Here is a 24,019-nt window from a genome sequence, read left to right on the forward strand (position 1 = left end):
TGACAACCGTGTTTGTTAAAATTGTTAAGCATTTCTTATATCTTACCTCTATATCCCGGTAATTTTCAGATTTGTTGTTTCCAAAAAATTTTTTACAACTTTCACAAAAGAGAACCATATTACATTCAATTTCAGTAATCGATTCTGTAAAATACAAATCTTTGATAAGTGGTCGTATCAACAGGCCCATCAAATATTCCGGCGTTCAATTTTTCTTTACTAAGTGCAGGGAATTTGCTGGACAAGTACTCAAAACAAGGACGATTCTGGTCTAGGGCCTTTACAAATTGTTTCATCAGCCCTAGTTTAATATCTAACGGAGGTAATATTATTTTCTCTCGGTCGACCAATGCTTCGTTAACTACGTTAGCTTTTCTTTTTTTATTATTAAAGCATCTCTAGAACGCCATTTTCTTTTACTCCGGTGTTGGTCCTTAGCTCTGCTATCTCAAAGGCACAGGAAACAAGGATATTTTGTATAGCCACCTTGTTTTTCCAGGAGAAAGTTCATCATCTTAAAACACAGATCGCCCACTAATGTTGGTCATTCTTAATGTTTTTTATCACCAGCAATATTGATTTATATTTTTCTTTCATTTTTATATAATGTACAATTGGTATACTTCCATATTTGTTGGCATTATATAGAAGGTCACACTTTAAACTTTGTTTAGAACTGTCGCCAAAAAGACGCCAGTGATCTGGTGTATATTCCGATTCACCCATTTTTCAACCAGTCCTTTTTTCTACCCAGATATTGTTACAAAAAACCATGTCATCTTGCTGAGAAAAAAAAAACAGAAAATATTTTTGTCTATTACGATAGGATGTAATTTTGGTGTCTGGGTGGAGAAGAATATTTTCCTTTAGTCTTTAGGCAGGGAACTAAGAAGAATCTTTTAAAAGGTTCAAATCTCTTATAAGATGGATTAGCTCTTCCTGAGTAACCGAGGACGTGTTGAATCCCCTTAAAAATCACTGTCGTCTTCCTCAAATCTATTAGTCTGTAGTTCGTCAGATAAGGTTTCGACATTATCCTCTGGTAACGTACATATACTGCTAAATATTAGAATAGGTATCTGCTCAAACTGATGCTGAATTGGTCTTGTTGCTGAATCCAGGTTAGGATATGTCCACGTTTGTCGATTGGTACGATAAATATGTTATAAACATATTGCAATTATAGTGGTAAAATATACAGAAATGTAAGAATATTTAAGTATTTAATGATTATGTTATATCTCGAAAACTACAGCTGATACAAAAAAAAGGTTTGTATTTTTGGAATCAGCACAGATAAATTAACCAAAATGAGTTGATTTTTTTTTCGGCAGCAAAACAATATTTTTTTTTATTAATCTATAAAAGTGGCAATTAAAATTACCGTATTTAATATAAACTTAAATTGGGTAAAACAATGAAGCTTGATTGTAAGGTAGATACAGGCACTTCCAGGTTTTAAAAGTATGCTTTATCGGTTAATAAGATAGTAATTTAAAGCAGTTTTAATAATTTTGAGCTGCTTGAACATACAAGCTGCATCCAGTCTTGTTCTTTTTCTTATTTTTTTTTTCTTTTTATGTAGACATGACTAGTTTGTTTTTCAATGTGCCTCTAGTAAGTTGTCGTTCCATCGTTTTCGTGGTCTTCCTACTGAACGTCTTCCTATTGGGGAACCGCTCTTTACTACTCTATTTGTTGTCATTCGGCTTATATGATCATTCCATTCTACTTTTCTATTTCTTACCCAGTTCTTGATGTTTCATTTCTTTCCCGATATTTTTATTTCTCCATATTGTTTCATTCAAGCAGTCTGCGGCTCTGTTTGCTCTATTCACTTAATTTTCTACTTCAGTTTTGAGCTTTCTTTCTTTTTCTATTATCTGACCTTCCAGCTTCAATTTTCATCTGAGTAAATTTGCTGTTGTAAACATGCATTTTGTCTTTTTTTGAGAAAACTAACAGGTTGAATTTTTGGTCGGTTATATTAAATTGGTGCAGCATACGTTGTAAATCGTCTTCACTTTGAGAGTAGTATTGCGTCGTCTGCATAGCAGATTATTTTATATTGTTTTTCTCCCATTTGGTATCCGTTTTTAGGGCTTACTTTTTTTATTATTTCATCCATAAACATGTTAAACAATAGAAGACTCAGAGAATCTCCCTGTCTTATCCCATTGCCAGCTTTAATAGGGACGATTAGTTCGTCTTCTACTTTTCTTATATTGTGCTGTTTTGGTAGATATTTTGAATGGTTTTGATTATTTCTAGAGGTCTCTTGCGTACAATAAGTGGATAACGTCTTTTAATTTAACCCGGTCAAATGCCTTTTTAAGCTCCACGAAACAGAGATATGCCGGTTTGTTGTTTTCTAATGATCTCTCTTGCACTTGCCTTATTATAAATTTAGCGTCGGTGCATGATCTTCCCGACATAAAACTTTGTTATTCTTCTGCTAGTGTTATAATTTCATTCAGTTTATTTGTTATCACTTTGGTTGTTAATTTTAGTGTTTTGTTTGATAAATTAATTTCTCTGTAAATTTCCAGGTCTGATTTATCTCCTTTTTTGAAGAGAGGTATTAGGATGCTTGATCTCCATTCTTGAGGAATTTTGTTATGATCTATTATTTTTTGGATTAGTTTTAATAGTTTTTTGGTCAGATCTGGTCCTTCGTAATTTAGAAGAAAAAGGCATACAGATTCTCGGTAAATATATTTTTTCCGTTTTTGCCCCTACGTCGACGGTTTTAGGAGGAACCCGGGGGGTAGTAGTGTCATCGAATGCCATAGTCTGTGGACTAGTACGCATTTCGATGCGCATCGCCCCGCCTCGAATTTTCCCATTGGCTCTTGACCTGGAAATCCCTATTTATCCCTCGAACAGTACATATAAATATTGGCGATTTTCAGGTCAGCTAAGTCAGTCCCTCAGGGGCTCTCCGAGAGCTTAGTGCTCTCGGGGCTCTGCTCCTGTTCTATTTTCCATACTCTGTGGCTGAGAGTTATTTTCAACTTTAACTTGGTGTTTATATTTCGACAATCCTCTGTCATGTAAGAAAATATCTTGTCTTTCTCAAGACAAGCCATCGAAAGACCACAACCTAATGTACCATTTTCGACGAGGAATTTGTTGTGTAAGCATTTTCCAAGTCCATAACCCGAAAATGGACTTAAGTAGAGGAGCTCTCGACAGTATATTCGAAGCCCTCTACAGAGCACCCGGAGACAACGGAAGGTGGTTAGACCCTTATTTGTTCCCCCGAGGTGATAGTAGTGGTAAACTTTTTTGCATATTTTTAGAGTCCCAAAATTAACATGTTCAACAAAATTCAGCTTGTTCGTATGGTTTTTAGAGGTACAGAAAATATAGATTTTGATGAAATCTACATATTACACATATCACACGGTATATAATAATATTCAAAGAAAGAGATCATAAACGTGAAAAATACAATGTAAATAATACCCACATTATAAATTAAATAAAGCCATCCTTTCCATAATATCCTCTCATGACTAAGTCAGTCTTTGCGGCTAGCTAGTATTCCACTGATCCACTTTGCAAATGCAACTTATTAGTTAAGTCAAACATTTTGGTTAGTTACAGGCCGATTTAAACCAGATAAAAGGACTTGATTAATTAAGTTCATCTCTAAACTAAATAAAATTGAATGAAAAATATCAGTATAGAATAGGTAACAACACATATGTCTTATTTCATTGGTAGATACCTAGTTTTTTTAGGTGTTTTTAATAAATAAAATTGTTTTCTTAAAACTTGACGTATCTGCTATTTTCCACACACCACATAAACTTGAAAGAGTTTTGGTTAAAAATTGGCAAAATTTCCTTAGCTTTTTATCAATTTCTCTATTGACGTTGCTTTGAAGTGCCTTTAAGTATTACTTTGCAATATTAGCGCGTATATTTTCGTATAATATTCGTCCAATATGTCATATCGTTTTTCAGTAAATCTGCATCATACTATATGGTAATAAAAAATAAGATCAATAATTTATATATAAAATGTTACATCTACACCCATTACCTTTCCCCTATATTGAAGCTTCTCGTTTATTACCACTCCAGAACTGATAAAAACAACCGAAACATCAAGGATCCTATTTTACTGCGCCATTAACTACGAACAGAACCTTAATTTGCCTCCATCTCGCCGTACCAAAAATCTATCAGGTATTTCCTCCATCGACTCCCCAACCTCGAAGGACAACGTGAGGTAGAAAGAGAGAAACGGGAGATTGGAAGGCTCGATAATGAACGATCAAGTCGAATCCCAGTTTAATGTAATGTAGTGTTACATGGCTAAATGTCTCCGCTTTATTTGAAATTGTATGTTGGTCGATCGAAGGAGTTTTTCTACTTCAGAAGTTGATTTGAATACTTTTGTGTAAAATACGCAATTGAAAATTTTTTTGGGAGTTTCGGCGAATGAACCGATTGATTTTGGATACTTTATGCGTTGGATTAGACACTTTTATTGCAGTTTTAAATTGGCAATTTCGGCAAAGTTTTTAAGAGAGGCTCTTTAAAGTCGATCTGGATTAAGCAATATTATTTTTTACGGCAAACTTAATAGGGAAAGGTTTTTCGCCAGCTATTTTCTTTGAAATTTGAATTGGGCGGGTGACTTTAGTCGAAAAAGGTCGATATCATACTCACAAGCTGAAACTTTTTCTAATTAATAGATTATGATGCCAATATGCTCTGTTTAACCCTTTAAGTCGTAAGTTTATTATGATGAACTTTTTTCAAAGTTTTTTTTAGATAATAGTTTGGAGTACAATATAAATAGTACTGTTGCCGAGAGGGGGCGTTTGGGCCTATAGGACCCATCGCCGGCTCTGTGGACTTCTTTCTGTCCTCGGAATTAGACCGGGTGTTGACCATCTTTGCTTGTCACTGATAAAATGGTTTAATACTTCTACTGGTATAAAATAACGGTTACCGTGACAAGTATCTGTTATAGGTAACCGTTCCAAGGAGCAGTTACAAAATAACAGATCAAAAATAGAAAACAGAACAGGTAAAATAGTCCTTGGTACAGGTGGAACAGGTAAAAAAGTATTCCTTGACTTACGGAAGGAATAACTTAGTAAACAAGAAAAATAAAATGGTATAAAAGTACAATGCAAAGAAAATGTTTCTAAGTGTTTCTTGACTTACGGAAGAAACAACTTAGAATGAAAAGTAAAATACACAAAATAAAAGAATAGAAAAGTGCAGAAATATTCCTAAGTGTTTCTTGTCTTACGGAAGAAACAACTTAGGACAGAAATACAGATAAATGAAATATGTAAATATGAAACAAGGTATGGAAATATTTCTAAGTGTTTCTTGACTTACGGAAGAAACGACTTACAAATACGAAAAATCAAATACAGAGAAGATGTGGAAATATTGCTAAGTGTTTCTTGACTTACGGAAGAAACAACTTAGCATAAAATAGAAAATGAAAGAGACAAATGTATTAAGTATTTTCTTAACTTAAGGAAGAAAATATCTTAGATAAAATATCGGAAATAATAATGCAACAATGATTATGAAAATATTTCTAAGTGTTCTTTTGACTTACAGGAAAAGAACGGCTTAGACGCACAATTAAAATAACAAGTCAAATATTCAGAGAAATATTTCTAAGAGTTCTTTGACTTACCGGAAAGAACAACTTAGACACAAAATACAAGAAAAATAAACAATCAAAACAAATATAGATCAATATATTATTCTAACCTGAAAAGGTCTGAATATACAATAATGCTAAAATAAAATGGTATATAAAAAAAATCAGAAATAAAACGATAACTTAGTAGGAACAATAATAGCACCGACTAGGTCTACAGTAGAAGAGGCAAGCTCGACTGATCGATGAGAGAAAATCTACCTGCTTTTATGTAAAACAAATCCTTTGTTTTACGTAGCGAAAGTGGAATTTCCCTGCATCGAATCAATTAGAAATTTGGATTTGGCCAACCTTGGAATTCCCAAGTATTTTGACCGGTATCCAAATTCCTTGATGCCTCCGGAACGGCTGTCACGCCTCCGGAGGACAGTACATCAGTTACTAGATTTTGAATATATTTTTGTTTTTTTCTACGAAACACATACTGGTCAACCGTTGTACCAGAGTTCAATCAAAGAATAGTTTCTCTGGTACATAAGGTGTACCAAATGATAAAAAGTGTATGAATAATAGGTATAGGACTTTAAATAATATAAAACAATCCAAGCACAAAGCCTCTTTACAGTTTACGCACTCTATATCACTGCGTTTCTGTAATCTTGTTTTTGAGCACTGCTGGCATCGTCTTCGCGTGGTTTTCTGTGTGACCAACAGTTTGAAAATAATATGAAAAAGACAGTCAAGATTTCATTTCACGTACAAAGCGTCTATGTATCTGTTTATATGTATTTCGCTTTAATAAAGCTCATCAGAACAGATATTCATAGGCGTTCTTAACGTGAAAAATAAATCTATCCTGTCTTTAAGAAGCAACAATAAAATGGCTTCGAAATGGGCGCAATAGCGACATCTGATATTAAATCCGTAGAATAGTTTCGAAGCACAAAATCAGATATCTGCCTTAATCTGAGCCTTCTAAAAATTTCAAGGCATAACAGACGTTGATAAAGATGTTAATAGAGACATGGGGAATCTAAAATTTTAATTCCACGACATGTCTTCTCAACTAAGCAGAAATCATTAGCGAATTGGTTTCTTGTACTCATACAGAGTAGATCCGAATAAAATGAAAAAGACAGTCAAGATTTCATTTTATTTTCATTTTATTCGGATCTGCTCTGTATGAGTACAAGAAACCAATTCGCTAATGATTTCTGCTTAGTTGAGGAGACATGTCGTGGAATGCAAATTTTAGATTCTCCATGTCTCTATTAACATCTTTATCAACGTCTGCTATGCTTTGCAATTTTAGAAGGCTCAGATTAAGGCAGATATCTGAATTGTGTTTCGAAACTATTTTACGGATTTAGTTTGAAAATACTCCATGTTCAATGGCCTCCCAATTTTTTTTCTCGCAGAAAAATCTTTTATACGACTGGTAGCCAATTTGGATCTACATATATTCAATTGGATCTATATTCAAGGTCAGATATTGCTTTTTTTTTTATTGTTACTTTGCCTAACGGATTATTCATAAATTATGTAAGAATTTATTATGGATGCGTCAAAAAGGTAATAAAATAACTTCATCCACCATCAACGACTTTTCCAAGCTACTGAGTGTGTCTGCTGATACGTTGGTCAAACCGATTAACACCGCCCATATACATATTGTAGTCTACAATGCCTTGAGGACAGCGGATGTTTTCTCGTTCTCCAGTTTTTGATATTCTTAAAACAAAACCAGTTTCAGCATGATTATGCATATTGCTGCATACGGTCACAGACTTTGAGCCACGATCCTATCACTTCTTCTTCTTCTTCAAGTGCCATCTCCGCGGCGGAGGTCGGCAATCATCATAGCTATTCGGACTTTTAAGACGGCTGCTCTGAAAAGTTCATTTGATGTACATCCGTACCACTCTCTCAGGTTGCGCAGCCATGACATTCTACGCCTCCCTATGCTTCTCTTTCCTTGGATCTTTCTCTGCATAATCAGTTGGAGCAAGGTGTATTTCTCTCCACGTGTAATATGTCCGAGATATTCTAATTTTCTTGTTTTTATTGAATTTAAAATTTCCATTTCTTTGTTCATCCTTCCCAGAACCTCTTTGTTTGTGACGTGTTCTGTCCATGATATTTTCAGAATTCTTCTGTACACCCACAGCTCAAATGATTCCAGTTTTTTCATTGATATCGCATTCAAGGTCCAACATTCCATTCCATAAAATAAAGTCGAAAAAACATAGCACCTCGCCAACCTAACTCTTAGTTCCAGTTTTAAATCCCTGGTACATAGAACTCTACTCATTTTGTTGAAATTTGTTCTAGCCTTTTCTATTCTTATTTTTATCTCCTGATTGTAATCATTTGTGGAGTTAATCATTGTTCCCAGGTATGCATATTTGTCCACTTGTTCGACGTTGGTTTCGTTTATTAGAAGATTCTCGTTATTTCTTTGAGTTTTCGATATTCTCATAAATTTCGTCTTCTTGACATTCATTGTTAGACCATACTCTTTTCCATACTCTGCTATTCTGGTCACCAGTCTCTGAAGATCTTCAATGTTTTCGGCTAAGATCACAGTGTCGTCCGCATATCTAATGTTGTTAATGGAAACTCCATTTACCTTTAATTGTGGCTTATTCCCATTTAAATAGTAATTAATTTAAAATGCCACAAGAAAATAGCTTCCATATAATACCAATGTTTGCTGATGATACCTCTTGATAGTCTGCACGTATACTCGAGGCATTAAAAATGACAATGAAGACTATTGTTGACTGCTTTAAACGCTGGTGTAATACCAACAGACTAATATTAAACATTGACAAGAGAGAAATTATTTATTTTCATTCATACAACTTTACCTGTGACTATGTCTTAACGATCCATGATAGAAACAATATGTTATCTACCACTCACTTTCCAAAGTTTTTGGGTTGTAATCTCAAATGCTCAGAGCAAGTGAATTCAGTGAACATGAAATTGAATAAAGCTTTTTATGCTATATGTAGAATTAAAAACACACTACCCATCTCGGCATTAATGAACGTTTATTATAGCCTTGCTTACAGCCACATGTGCTAGAATGTAATTTTGGGGGGGAACTCAGTAGATAGTAACAAACTGTTCATTACCTACCAAAAAAAAAAAAAAAAAATATCCGTAAAATTTTTAATTTGGATTATCAACAATCTTGTAAACGAATTTTTATTAAACATCAAATTTTAACTTTCTACTGCCTAAATATCTATAAATGTTTACTTTATGTAAAAGAGGAAATCAATACATTTCCAGTAAATTCAGACAATCACTATTATAATACAAGAAGTACTGAATCTTTACGAGTTCCTAAACACAGAACATCCAAATTTCAAAATTGCTTCAGATATATGGGACTGACCTTGTACAATCATTTGCCAAAAACTGTGAAAGAATTTAAAAAAAATGTTAAAAGATTTACTCTTAAGAAAAGCATATTATTCTATAAATGAATATCTTGAGGACACACTGCAGTAGCTTCATATTTTACTTGTAAAAATGTTATTTTATATATTTTATGTTTTGTCAATTTGGTTACACTGTGAATATTGTATTATATACATTAATGTTTTTTATACTGAATTCTGTAGTGACGTATCCTATACATTTATTGTGAATGTCTTAAAGAATCAATAAAGTATTACTATGACTATGACTATAAAGGATGTAATTGGAATTTAAAATACAGTAACATTAACATCATCCACCTCCTTATTCTATAAACTCAACATCGCCAAATGCGTCAAAACTTCTACCAAAAACCTAAACCAAATTACCAGTCCTCATCGCGTTTCCATTTTCCCCTTTGATCGTATTCGCCTAAACAGAAATACATGTGGATCGTAAAATATTTGAATTAATTTACATAGGTAATTATTATTTCCAGTTTCATTAAAACACAACAACAGCGAAAATTTACATTCGACGTGCCATCTTGCGGCAAAACCCAAAACGCCGGCTGTCAAATAACTCAATTAGAGGGAGAGGAGCGGCGAAGTCGAAATAATTTAATAACTAGTAGGAACTAGTATTTATTTGGGGTCCTAATAAATACGGAGACTGTTTACGTCGAACTAAAAATGTTAAAAGCGAAGAATTCGAAACTAACAAAATAAAATACTGGCAGTACCTAATCTTGTAGCATGCTGAAAATTCCTTTAAAAAATATCGATATTCAAGTAATAGAAATTTTTTTCGTAAGCTCTTGGGCTATATATATAAAATTTGGTGTCTTTGTTTACACATCCCACTTCTTCTTCTTTCAGTACCCTGTCCGATTATCGAACATTGGCGATCATATTGGCAATAATAACTTTGTTTACGGCAGCTCTAAATAAATAATTATCGGTGGTCTCTTGATACCATTCTCGGAGATTTCGGAGCCAGGATGTTCTTCGTCGGCCTGGGCCTCTCCTTCCGGCGATCTTACCCTGTATTATGAGATGTAGAAGGTTATACCTCTCTGGATGTCTCATTACATGACCGAAGTATTGTAACTTTCGAATTTTTATCGTTTTTGTTATTTCTGTTATAGATGAATGATGAAAGCAACTAAGTTGCTGCAACTGCCAGTTGCTTTCATCAGGTCCTCATATCGTCTCAGGACCAGCAACTTCACGTGTTGTCATATGTCGCCATGTTACCAAATCCACTGGTAACTTTAACATCATAGAATTTATCACAATATAATGTAAACCAAATTTTAAAATACAATTTTTGACGGGTTTTTACCCACATGTTTAGTGGCTTAATACATGTATACCCACCTAGTGCACTGATGATGGAACATGGACTCCGAAAACGTTTTGACATGATATAGCCCGATTGGGTTTTTTAAATTATATACCTTTTATAAAGGATTTTTAATAAAAATTTTTGTTATATATGGTATACAGCCAAACTACAGAAACTTAGATTCCTTATGAACAGTAATAAATGTTTAATTTTTTTCCCTAAACCATTTTGTTTATTTATTTTAAAAAAAGTCTCGTAACCTCTCTCTTGTGTTTTTTAGGTAGGAAGAACATTTTCTTTCATCCAGCAGGAAGTTTCCTCAAAACGGCGTTTATTTTAAATATCTAGAGGTCCTTCTTGTTATTTTGTTTGTCAATTTGTCCAGAAGATTCATGAAGGTACCCCTTTGTTTCATTGTTTTGAAGTTGCCCCGATCCACTCCCATTGTTTCATTCACTTATCCACGACCCAGCTTCTCCAAATTAACCCTGAGCGCCGTTCGCATAAGTTTCGTTTATTTTGCGTGCTCTATCTCTGCCCAATAATTTCTGACCGCCATTTTTAACCCCCCATAGTAATACCCAATGTGGTAGGCAAAATAACTCGTTACAATCTTTGACGCAGACTTTTGAATTTATTACACTTAGACATGTTCATAAACCTCATCGAAGCAAAAAATGTCCCTTACAAACAATTATTTTTACTTCAGTCTATTGTTAATAGTGACTAAAATATAATCAAAAAAGAACTTTATTATATCGTATCAATTTAGATTTAGAAATAGACTTAACCTCAACTCAAGTAATGGAGTCGGAGAAAGCTGGGCAAAAATTAAATCTAATAGCTTAGCCTCCTTCCTTCCTTAGAAGGAAAAATGTAAAGAAAAGAAAAAAGCTTACCTGAAATACATGCAATTGTAATAAAAATAAAAAATGATTACTGGGAACGCTTTTCGAAAGAAATGGAACATGATTTATACGATCTGCAAAAAGAAATATGGCTCTTCATAAGAGATCAAAGAACATAGGTAAAGAAACTAATAGAACCAAAATACATAGAAAAGGATACGTGGGCTGACTACCTAAAATACTTCTACGCAGAAGAACAAATGACGCTAGAACCGGAAACACCAGAAGTTCAAAAAATACTTTAAAAGCTGAGAAATAGAAAAGTGGCAGGTGAAGACGGGATACCAAACGAATTACTGAAATATTGTGAAGCAGCAATGACAGAACAATTAATAAAATTATAAAACAATATTAAATACCGGAAAATGGAGTACGAGCGAACTCATCCTACTATTTAAAAAAGGAGATAAAAAACAGCCAGAAAACTACACAGGTATAAACTAAATAATACCCTAAGGGCCGGTTTCACCAACGACAAATAGCAGTCTATTCAATGAATAAAGTTATTCGACCAATAAAACTGACATATCTGCGTTTCACCAACGTCAAATAAGACTTATTCTATGAATAAACTCCAAATAAGTTATTAGTCCAATATCGGCCAAATAAATATTTATTCTTCGAATAAGTTGACAGCTAACCTCACTTTAAATATCAATAATAAAGAAAATTCATTAGTTTAACTTGAAATTATTAACAATGTATTGTAGATAAACGTAATTATATCACACAATTTGAATTTTGTATACATATATATTTATTTTAGAATATTATCTTCATCATCATCATCCTCTGATGACGGAAATGAGCAGCGAAGGAGAAGACCACTCTTGCAGGAGCAAAGAAGAAACCGTTTTGCTGAATTTGATGATGTGGACTTTAAAACTAGGTTTAGATTATCAAAGTTCTCCATTTCTTTCTCTAAATAATTTTTGCTCCTCTTGTGTTTTTTGTCCATTTTCACAAGTTTCAGATTCACAATAATTTACAACCACAACAAACAGAATTTTTTTATATAAATTATGTATTGACATTGACAATTATTATTATTTTGACAAATTAATCAACCAAGTGGAGGCCAAGAGAGGTGTCAACGAGTACAGTCTGTGGAAAATCATTACACTTTGAACTTATTCGACGAATAACTAACTGTGGATTACAAATAGTTATTGAAACGGAATAAAATTTATTCTACTAATAAATTTTATTCTACTATTTATTCTACTAATAAATTTTATTCGACGATTAACTATTCAGTGATTTATTTGTTGTTGGTGAAACCGGCCCTAAAACTCACAACTAAAATTTTACAAGTACTAATAAATCAGAAAATACGTATAGCAGATGAACAACAGGGTTTTCGACGATTAAGTACAGATAAAATATTTGTTATAGAGCAAATTACTGAGAAATTACTAGCGTATAATAGAACATCATTTCTGTATCTGATTGCTTGTATCAGCTATGGACACCTGGACAAAGAAGTGAAAGATCAAGTACAAAAAGCAAGTAGACTGTGTAGCATTTTTAAATTCTTTGGTATATATTGAAATCACCCCGTATATGTTAAAACACCGAAGAATATTTTCAATGTATTTCTGTTTCCTATCATACGTGATAAAACACCGAAATATTCTTTCAATCCTTTTTGCGTCGACGAGTTGATAATAAACACATTTTTAAAGTTTGTTTATATATCACAAATGCATATTTCCTTAGTAATCTTTTATCATTAAGCCGCCTAATATTGCGTGTTAAATAAATATTCCCGTTGATATGTTTTGTTTGTACCAATTTGAGCGAATGAATTTTAAAAATAATTACATCACTCTTCGTAAAGCCGCTGTCAAGAGCGGTTGATTTCGATGTAGTCCGAATTTAGCTTCAAATTAGTATTGGATTTTCGTTTTTCGCCTTTTTTTATGGAAAAATGTGTAGCAGTGTAAAGTTTTATGTGCAGTTAATAAGGTTTGAAAGATTGGTGATTGAGAACAGTGAAAACATGTGTAGAACAGTGTTTAGTCGGAAAAAAACCAGCAAATTTGTTAAAAAAAAGTGATTTATACTTAATGTAATGTGTCAGTTCAGATAAGAGTAATCACTGTTTTTATTTTATGTCATCTTTGATATAAGAGATTTGTATCTAAGAGATTTGCGACGTTTCCAATAAATTTGAAAAGTACCCACATGAATCTAGATTTTTCAAGAAGTAGATTTTCGAAGTTTGTGTCCAGTTCCAACTTTCAGCCTCAATTTGTTTGTCCTAAGAAGCCTTTGAGATGAATCTATTCGTGTGTCAAAGAGTGTAAGTCCAGTTCCTAACCCCAGAAATTTTACTAAAATCCAGGTAACTTTTGTGTTTGATTTTTAAAGGAAAAATAAAAATTTTCTAATAATAATTGCTTTCATGACAATTTAAAAAATTGTAATAATCAAAATTGTAGATTTTAGGATGTGGCCTAGGGCCAAGCTGTTATATTAATTGTTCTCATTCTGCTACAAATTGTCGCCCATTAACAATTAAGTTTTGTACCGTCTCAAACTCTAGAGTTTGTAAACTGATAGAACATACGAAGTGTTTTTCTTTGTTATTTTGTATTTGCTTTTGTAACTATTAATATAGTATTTTTGTACTATTTACTTTTGTAACTATTTGTGGTGAGACAGTAATCAATATTTAATTTTCCCTAAACCATTTTGTTCATTTCTCTTAACTAACTCTCTAACCCTTTTTTGTGTTTTTAGGAAGGAAGAACCTTTTCTTTTATCCAGTAAGAATATTCTTCAAGGCGGCGTCCATTTTAAATAGCTTTGAGAACCTTCTTGTGTTTTGTTTGTCCAGGAGACTCATTGTAAAGTACCCCTTTTGTTTCATTTTTCTAATTACCTCATTTCAGTCCGTTTGTCATTCACTTATCCACGACCCAGTTCCCCAAATAAACCCTGAGTGGCCATTCGCAACGTTTCGGTTTGTTTTGTTTGCTCTAACTCCATCCCAATAATTTCTGTCCCCAACTTTCAACCTCCTATAGTAATAGCCTATGTGGTAGGCAAAATAATCGTTACAACTGGCAGGATGCCTTAATAACACATCGATAGAGAAGTAAAGACATTAGAAGAAAATGTTACGTACAGTGTATAAATGAACGGATAAAAAATAGAAAAAAAGAATTCAATAACCACATAAGCAAAATGGGGAAGACCTGTGTCGTCAAAATAGCAAGAGATTAGTCACCAATCGGCAGAAGAAGTATCGGACCACCGCACAAAAGATAGAGTGACAATCTTCCATAGAGGTATTAATTCGCCAGCAAACAAGCAGATGATAAACGACGAAAGGAATATAATTCGTCAAACTTTCCGTGTATGAAGTGATATCAATAGACTGTTATAATGTTATTTCTGTGTGCCCTATGTTTTCAGACAGTCGTGAAGATACAAACTCAAAGAGGGAAAGCCAGCGAATGTGTCCTGCTATTTCCACTTCTCCAGTCGTAGTTGCAAAAAGCGCCACCTATTTTAGTAGCCTTAAACGAAAACGACTAATTTGCAGAATCCGAATCTGCTATAAAAAATTGGGGTTAATTAAAATTTGAAAGTTGCCCCACCCCAAACACAGAGGGTGTGGTGAGGAGTCGTGTTTAGTCCCATTCGATAAAAATTTGAAAAATATTAAACAGGTGTTTTTCAGTTTTTTGAATCCATGTAAATTTTTGATCATCCCGCTCCTTTTGGCACACCCGGTATGTTAAAATTAAATTTCTCTGTAAATTCCAACCTATGATTATAATGATCATAATACGAGTATTTATTAGATTAATAAAAAACAACCACCCTTTGAGCTTTTTCTTGTTATTAACCTAGTTATCTTTGGGTGAATTTTCCTAAAGGTAAAAACCAAAAGGGTCGCATGAAAGATCTACGTCTAAGCGGTTTTTAACACTTCTAACACGCATACAAAAACCATTTTCTCTGTCTCTAGGAACATTAAGGATCACCACTGATGGTAGTGAATGAGTACTGTATGAATATAAAAACAGAACAGGGTGGGATTAAATAAAAAGTTTAAAAATTACTGTTATTTTTTCAATAGTAACAATTTTGGTTTAACAATTGCTTTTTTAGCAAATATATAAGTTCTTATTATATAAAAAAATTTCTTAAAATTTCCTGTGCGTAATTTACTGATTATTAAAACATCTCTCACGGCACTCTATAAATATATTTTTAAAATAGAAATGGACACAATGTTTGTTACATTTTAAGTTGTTTTTTATTGACCAAATTTGTTTTTATGTGTTTCTTCACATATTCTGTCAATTTTTCTTGTGTAATTTCATAAATAAAAGATAGGAGTTTAATATTAGATATGATAAAGTTCGTCATGATCATCTAATATAATCATTACTAAAAAAAATTAGATACAAGAAATATAAAAATTTTTCTTAATCTTACATATAAATACAAAAACAAATAAATAAAGACAGAATTTCGACAAGATTACTGCTCTCGTCAACCCTCTTTAATGCACTCAATGGCAAAAAATTTGATCCGTATCTTCTTTTCTTCTCATCCTAATGACCCCTTTGTGGGTCTTTGATTGATTAACAACGTTCTTTCATTCTACCCTGTCTGATACTTCTCTTCGCCACAGCCTGATGTTCGTGGTTTTAAGATCTTCTTCTACATCGTCTATTTACCTTTTATGGGACCTTCCTCTTGTCCTGTTTACTTGGGGTTTTTACAGCAGGTACTTTTACAGTTCGATTGTGAGTTATTCTTTCTAAGTGACCAGGCCAGTTTAGTCGTTTACATATCTAGCGATATCTGCGCTCTGCATTAATTTATCCAGCTCATAGCTCAACTTTCTTAATATTTTGCGCTCAATCATTCTCAAATGATTTTTATCGGTGGTTGAAAGGGTTCACGTTTCACATCCATATGTGGCCACCGGTCCATGAGATGTTCCATTTATTTTGGATTTTAAAACTTTGGTATTTGTTTAAATTAGTAAGAGTCCCAAAAATGCGAATTTTTTTTTGACTTTTCAAATAGACAATATTAACAATAATAGACAGTTATCAAAAGCAAATCTTCCTGTAGTACTGATGGACTATTCATAAAAATGTTCTTAAATCTTCCAAAAAATAATATGTTGGAAATCCTGGTCTCACTAATATACGATTCCTTTGAAAAAGATATATTTCCAGAGTGCCTAAAGACAGCCATTATTATTCCTTTTCATAAAGATAGTGAAAAATCGAAGGTCTGCAACTTTAGACCTATTAACGACATACGAGATATCAGAAGACGCTATGGATAAAAATAGAATTACTTCCAGATAAATTTTGATTTATTGATTTAAAAACGGGCTCTGGCTGAGTACAAAATAAGCAACTGATCAAATCCTAACATGTAATATAGCATATAAGATAAAAACAAACAAGGCGACTAACAAAAGGGCACTACACAGTATTTTCAATAATATTAAACGTATAGCGACATACGAGATATCATAGGGCACTATAAATAAAAATAGATTTACTATAAGACAAATTTTAATCTGACTGAGTACGAACTAAAAAAACTGATCTTATCCTAACATACGACATTTAAATTAAAGGGAAGGAAATAACGAATATATTAAGAGAATCAGTCAGTTTTTTATTGTTACCACCCGTGGAGAAACGATAGCGACTATTAAACCGAAGTCTATTTGTTACTAAGTGGTGAACACGATACTAAAAGTACTCTTGCAAAAGACGTACATGTCTCCAAGCGACTTTGTGCGAAAGGCTTTCACGTTTGTAAGATCGTGGTCCTCAGAATATAAACATCGAACTACACTTCGATGTTTATATTCTTGAAAAATAACAGTTCCATACCTAACGGAAAATAATACTATACATGTACCTATAATTTTTTATTTCATTTTCTTTATTGGTAACAAATTTAATAAACGGCAATAAAACTTTACTGCTTTAATATACCTCATGTTAAATTTAATATTTGCAAATACGGTATTAAATACCTCTTTTTATGAGTAATTTCAATAGAAATTAAACTGGAAAATCAGTAGTTTCAATAAAACTGGAACAATATAATAACAGCGTGCTTGAAAATAACATATTTTTGTACAATTTGGGAAAATATAATATGTATTTATAGGTAATAAAATTTTATTGATTTACATAAATACGCCATGAGAAATAAATTGTGTATATACGAGGTACAATCAGAATCAGAACAGGAAAAAAGTAGATATACATTTATTTAAATTTTTTACTGGAGGCTTACATACCTCATTAATTTATTATCATCACCACAGCCGTTAAATCTGGTTAGATTATGGCAATGTTAAAGGGCATATACTAGGCATGTTCAATTGAAACTCATCTTTGGTCCAAAAAAAATTATTGGTAAATATATCTATAAATAATTATCACTACAATTAAGGCATATACCCCATGGTTTCATTAACCGATGTTTACCCTTCTTAAATAATTTTTGTGGCTGTTGCTCGAAGAATTCTTTAACGACATTTTGTAATTTTTCGTCAGACAAAATAAGGTTACCTTTTAATGCCGCTTTCAGTCGCCCAAATACGTGAAAATTGCAAGGATATGAATTGGGACTATAGAGTGGATGATTTCTTTCGTTGTGTTACTACTTTGGCAACATAAGTCTGACTTATGCAAAAGAATGACATCACGTCAGAGCTTCCCTGCTGAAGGTTGGATTTTAAACTTCTTTGATGGTGGAGAATGTACGTGTTTCCGTTATGTCGATGGCAGCTTACTGAATGGTTTAAACTAATGACACCAAGATTTGTGACCAAATTAAGTAGATATTTGTGAAAGTGACAAACTATTTAGTTCTTTACAAATCAAATTTTTACAGTTTTATGTTTCACAAAAAAACACTCCACACAGAAAAATGTCTCACAAATGTCACATTTGTATGGAGTCTGCTTACATTTTTTCATAGCATAGTCTCTTCCTTGTTCTGTTTTTAGATTCTCATAACAAACTGTACACCTTCTTCTTGCTGATTCCATTTTTTTCAGTCGACAAGTTTGTAAAATTTCTTGTTGTACGACTTGTTCTTCTGGCACTTGTTCCTCTAATAGTTTTTTTGTTATTTCTTCTCTGAAGGCAGTAATTTGGATTTTATTTTTAGATATACTTTTATACATAATGTAGGCATTTGTAATTGATCCAGTGAGAAGTTCGACTGCTAGTTTACGGTACCATTTTACTACTCTTCGTAGTGAATTCGAATATGACTTCATTTGATCTGAAAGGTCAATAAACGCTTTACAGTTATTATAATCAATCACTGCTTGTGGTTTTTCTGCCATTTTGTTGTTTTACTCATAACCTCTACTTTGCTGTCTGTGTGTACTGTACTAAGCATTAGTACATCTCTTTTATCTTTCCATTTTATTACAACAACTCCTGTGTTACTTTCTCGTGCAATAATTTTATTTCTTTTCAACTTTGCTTTCACAACCTCTTGGGGGTTTAATTTTCTGTTCGATCTGAGTGTGCCTACGAGATGTGTTGATCTATATAAAAGTTGGTGAGCCAAGTGAATACTAGTATAAGAATTATCTGTGTACGGTATTCTACCACAATCTAGGAGACCGTCCATCAGCGACATAACAACTGAAGATGATGCTGAAATCCCTGGCTCCAAAACGTCTCTTCCGCAGCAAACTTTCATATTGAAAGTATACCCATTTCGTGTGCATAATTTGTAGTTTCATCCCAAATTTATGTTTTTTATTTTTGATATATTGTTTCAAAGCCAGCCGTCCACGAAACGGTACTAGAGTCTCATCAATGGCCAAATTTGGCCAAATTTGGCCAGTAAACGATCAATTAAGAGTTGAATTTTGAAAAGTCGATCACCTCTTGGACATTCTGTATTATTAGAAAAATGCCACATACGTAATATTAGTTCGAAACGATTTCGTGACATACGCTTTTTGATGTCATTGATGTACATGATATTCTTGTATATATTCTGAGCTGGATATAGATGGTATATAATCGTCTTCAGAATTGTCACCTTCAAAAGGATCATCTACATCTTCATCACTCATATCAAAGTATTCATCTTTATGCAATCTCTGCATATATTGTTGTTGTTTCTCGTAAGTATCAAATTTGTTCGCCATAATAAACAGAATAGGTAGTTCTAATACGAAACAAATTCGAACAGCACTGTTACTCTAACGAAATCTTTTCTTCTTCTTCAGTGCCTTATCCGGTCCGGATGTTGGCGATCATCAAGGCTATCATGGTTTTGTTGACTGCTCTGCGAAACAGCTCCGCTGAGGTCATCCCAAACCATTGTCGGAGATTTTTCAACCACGAGATACGACGGCGTCCCGGTCCTCTTCTGCCAAATACTTTACCCTGCATAACAAGTTGAAGAATTCGATATTTTTCTTCGTTCCGCATCACGTGGACGAGGTACTCAAGCTTGCGTTGTTTAATTAAATTAAGCACTTCTTTTTCTTTTGTCATGCGCTGTAGGACCTCAACGTTGGTGACATGGTCCACATAAGATATTTTTAGTATCCTTCTGTATATCCACATCTCGAAGGCTTCGATTCGTTTTTCAGTGGCTTGCGTCAGTGTCCAGGCTTCAACTCCATACAGTAACACTGGAAGAACGTAGCACCTCACTATTCGCATCTTGGTTCCCAAACTGAGATCACTGCAGCACAGCAAGGATCTCAACTTAATAAATGTAGACCGTGCCATTTCAATTCTGGATCTAGTCTCTTGAGCGTAGTCCCATTGTACGTTGAGGGTAGTTCCGAGGTAAGTGAATCTGTCGACTCTCTGGATCTCTTCGCTACCTGCCATTAGTGCCCCGGGATCTAAATTTGTACGGCTGACAACCATGAATTTAGTTTTCTTAATATTAAGGTTCAGTCCGTATGTTACGCTCACAGTTCGCACTCGGTCTAGTAAGGCCTGCAGATCGTTTAGGCTGGTTGCTAGTAACACAGTGTCATCGGCGTAGCGGATATTATTGATGTATTCACCATTCACTCGGATTCCCATGTCTAGGTTTGTGAGGGCTTCATTAAAAATCTCCTCAGAGTATATATTGAAAAGAGTCGGCGATAGCACACATCCTTGTCTTACTCCTCGCATGATCTTCACTTGGTCGGTCAGCTGGTCTTCGACCTTGACTTGAGCACGCTGGTTCCAGTATAAATTCATGATGATCCGAATGTCCTTCTCATCCAATCCAACTCTTTGTAGTGCGGTGACCATCTTCTGGTGCTGACAACGGTCAAATGCCTTGGCGTAGTCAATAAAACAAATATAGACATCACAACTGACATCGCGGCATCTCTGAAGTAGGACTTGTAAGGTGAAAAGTGCTTCACGTGTACCCATAGAATTGCGGAATCCGAATTGCATTTCACCGACATTTTCTTCGCATTTCTTGTAAATTCTGGCATGTATGATTTTAAGAAAATTTTTAAGTGCATGACTCATAAGACTGATAGTTCGGAAATCTTCGCACGTTTTCGCAGATCGTTTTTTTGGTAGCGTTACAAATGTTGACAATAGCCATTCCTCTGGGATATTACCTGAATCGTATATGGCGTTGAACAGTTCAGTTAACTCCTTCGTGCTCACTTCACTCATCACCTTAATAAGTTCAACGGGTATTTCGTCCGGACCTGTAGCCTTACCATTCTTAGACTGTTGTAAAGCAGCCTTTACCTCGCTTTCTAGAATTGACGGCCCTGTCATGCAATTTATTTCCGGAAGGTTGCCGCGGTCGTCCCGAAATCTTTACTCAAACTAAATTGCAAGCTGAGACTTGTAGCGGCAGGTAAAGTATATTGCGTGAGTCACCTACAATGCAGGTGACCTGGAAGTGGTATTTTGGTCTTAGAGCCCCGTGCGTTAAATATAATTCACGGTCATAAATCAAGAAAAAATATTTTTTTTGTAACTGAACTCAAAAATTTAATAACCTAATTAATTTTATTTTTAATATGAATTAATAAAAAAAAGTTTGGGGCCTGAAATGAAAATTTTTTATTTCTATTTGGGCAGCCAATGTGTTAATATTACAATCTAAAGAGAGTTTGTGACTAACCCTGTATATACCTGCAGTCGTAAAGTAAAAAATCAGTACACATAATTCAAAGAAAGCTTCAATTCAAGAGTTACAATTCCCAAGACTGTTTCCCTAAAACGGTATTTTGAGGATCCTAACTTTTTATGGAAAAAACTTTACGAGTTTAATGCAAATTTTTAAAAGCTACCCTTGGCATACTAAAAAAGGTTATTACTGAGCGAGATTATGTAAACTGGATATGTTTTTTAAACATATATTAAAAGCTGAGAGTGTACTTTGAATGAAACTCATTTTAGCGTATTTTTTATTCTTTTTTGTTTACTTCTACTAACAACGCCATCTGCTAGATAAAACCGAACTAAATACAAAACAATTTAAAATATTTACTAATATTAGCAATACATCACTTGGAAAGTTCTATATAAGCTGGGCCAGTTTCAGTTGTGAAAAAGTAAAAGTATTCACAGAGGCTTTTATAATAAAAATGTGTTGTTCATAATAGGTGTACCTTTATTTTACATATAGATGCAAATCAACCATGTGACACCCTCTCTTTATTCAATTACAATTTAGAATTATTCTCTCTATCATTATTCCATCTATATTTTACAAACACAAATCATACCTCATATGTATTGTATCAGTGTATTTTACTGTAATCATTTTACGCAAAAAACCAGTCGAGTATATGACGTCATTGCCCGCTTGCAAGATTTTATCTTATCATTAATTTATCAACCAAACTAATCTTTTCTTATCAATAACATAACCATATTACATAATTAATTTTCATGTACACCCTTTAAACCAGGGGTTCCCAAACTGGGAGAGGATATGTCAGGGGTGGCGCGAGACAAGACGAAAATTAAATTAAATTAAAGTAGTCTCTCTAAAATTCTAAATTAACCATGATGTTAAGAAAATTAAAACAAACCACTGTAACATCTTACTTTACACATAAATTTAAAATCGAATGCTTGAAAGAATTTGACAACAGAGCGTTTCCAAGCACTGCCTCCCTCCTTCCCTTCCACCCAGACGCAGACCAGCTAACCGCAGCTAATCACTTGTGACTCACCTCACTGCATCTCGCCACAGCCTAACTATGGGTTCTAGTACCAAATCGACATACCGGCAACCCGTTAAACTTTGCCGTAAAGGACGCAAAGGTGTTGTTTCTCCCATCATAATACCTCCCCAAAACATTACAGTTCCTCCTTTATATTTTGTAACGGATGTGGCAGTTTGCAGTCTAGCTTGTCTGCCTCGACCTCTTAAAACCCGAATTCTACGGTCATCTGATCTCAGGCCAATTCTGGTTTCATCTGAAAAAAGGACATTTTGCCAATCTTCATTTGTCCAGTTCTGGTGTTCCAGACACCAATTCAGCCGATCAATTTTGTCTGGATAATTCGGGAACCCTTAACTGCCTCCTGCTAAGTAAATTTTGGGAACAAAGTCTCTTTCGTATTGTTTCAACTGAAATGTCAATACCTGTAGTCTGCAAAAGTTGCCCTTGGAGCTCCGGATGAGAAGAGGTTGGATTTCTTCCAGCCATTTGACCTAAAAACCGGTCTTGTCGATCACTAGTTACTCTACGACGACCTTCTCTAGGCCTGTTCTTAAGTGTACCCAATTCTAAAAATCTTGCATATGTTTTTAAAACAACGCTCTGCGAGACGTGTAGCGTAGCTGAAATTTGCCTTTGTGACATTCCCTGCTCAAAAAGAGCAACAATTCTTCCCCTCTGAACATCTGACAAACCTACGTAGGGCATATTACCTTTTTTGAACACAAACCTAACTTTACTCTGACGTCTCGGTTTTACAACTTGACACAAATAATAAAATTTTTCAATGTGTCCTTGATCAAATTTTATCAATTATGAATCGTGTTTCCAACAATAACCTTTATCTCTTATCTGCAAAAAAGTTGTCATACATTTCTTATTATTAGTAAGAAATACTGGTTGATTCCATATAAGTTTGGTTGTGTATTTGAGATACCTCGGCATAGACTGCATGTATTTTTGCATTATAAAAGCGTACGTGTTGTGAAATTTTAATTGTCGTAATTTTTTTTCATTGATTTCGTTGATTTGAGTGAGAGAAGGTATTGTAGTCCAGATGAGCTCAGCAAAGAAACGCAGGTATAATGATGATTATATCAAATATCGGTTTATTTGTATGCGTAAAGATAATATCGAACATCCTCAGTGTATAATTTGCTATGAAGTATTAAGCAATGATGCAATGAGACCTAATCCTCTTGAAAGACATTTGTCATCCAAACATAAATCTTTTAAGGACAAACCAAAGGAATTTTTTGCTACAAAATCTGAAAATTTAAAGCGCATAAAGTTGGATAGTACTGGTTCTACGGCTCAGTCATTTGAAAAAGTGATTGAAGCTTCATATGAGCTATCACTTCTGATTGCTAAAGAAAAGAAGAGCCATATTATTGGAGAGACGTTTGTTAAACCATGTTTGTTAAAGGCAGCTGGTATTATTCTTGGAACGCAGAGTAAGCAAAAGTTATCGTAAATACCTTTTTCTGACAATACTGTGAGA

At 33.9% G+C, this 24,019-nt stretch overlaps 4 protein-coding genes across 4 annotated transcripts in view; 1 reads left to right on the plus strand and 3 right to left on the minus strand.

Moving 5' to 3' along the window:
- LOC140444602 (monocarboxylate transporter 2-like) overlaps positions 1–24,019 on the minus strand; it is a 798,852-nt gene that overhangs the window by 618,283 nt on the left and 156,550 nt on the right. The gene's annotated exons all lie outside the window — the stretch shown is intronic.
- On the minus strand, positions 18,217–18,690 carry LOC140437698 (uncharacterized). The gene has a single exon (XM_072527719.1). The coding sequence runs from the start codon at positions 18,688–18,690 to the stop codon at positions 18,217–18,219; it is 474 nt and encodes a 157-aa protein (XP_072383820.1).
- Positions 22,843–23,226, minus strand: LOC140438597 (uncharacterized). The gene has a single exon (XM_072528413.1). It carries the CDS (start codon positions 23,224–23,226, stop codon positions 22,843–22,845), a length of 384 nt encoding a protein of 127 aa, XP_072384514.1.
- Positions 23,576–23,992, plus strand: LOC140439138 (protein FAM200C-like). Its single transcript, XM_072529260.1, has one exon. It carries the CDS (start codon positions 23,576–23,578, stop codon positions 23,990–23,992), a length of 417 nt encoding a protein of 138 aa, XP_072385361.1.

This window comes from Diabrotica undecimpunctata, chromosome 1, assembly GCF_040954645.1.
Source record: "Diabrotica undecimpunctata isolate CICGRU chromosome 1, icDiaUnde3, whole genome shotgun sequence".
NCBI lineage: Eukaryota > Metazoa > Arthropoda > Insecta > Coleoptera > Chrysomelidae > Diabrotica > Diabrotica undecimpunctata.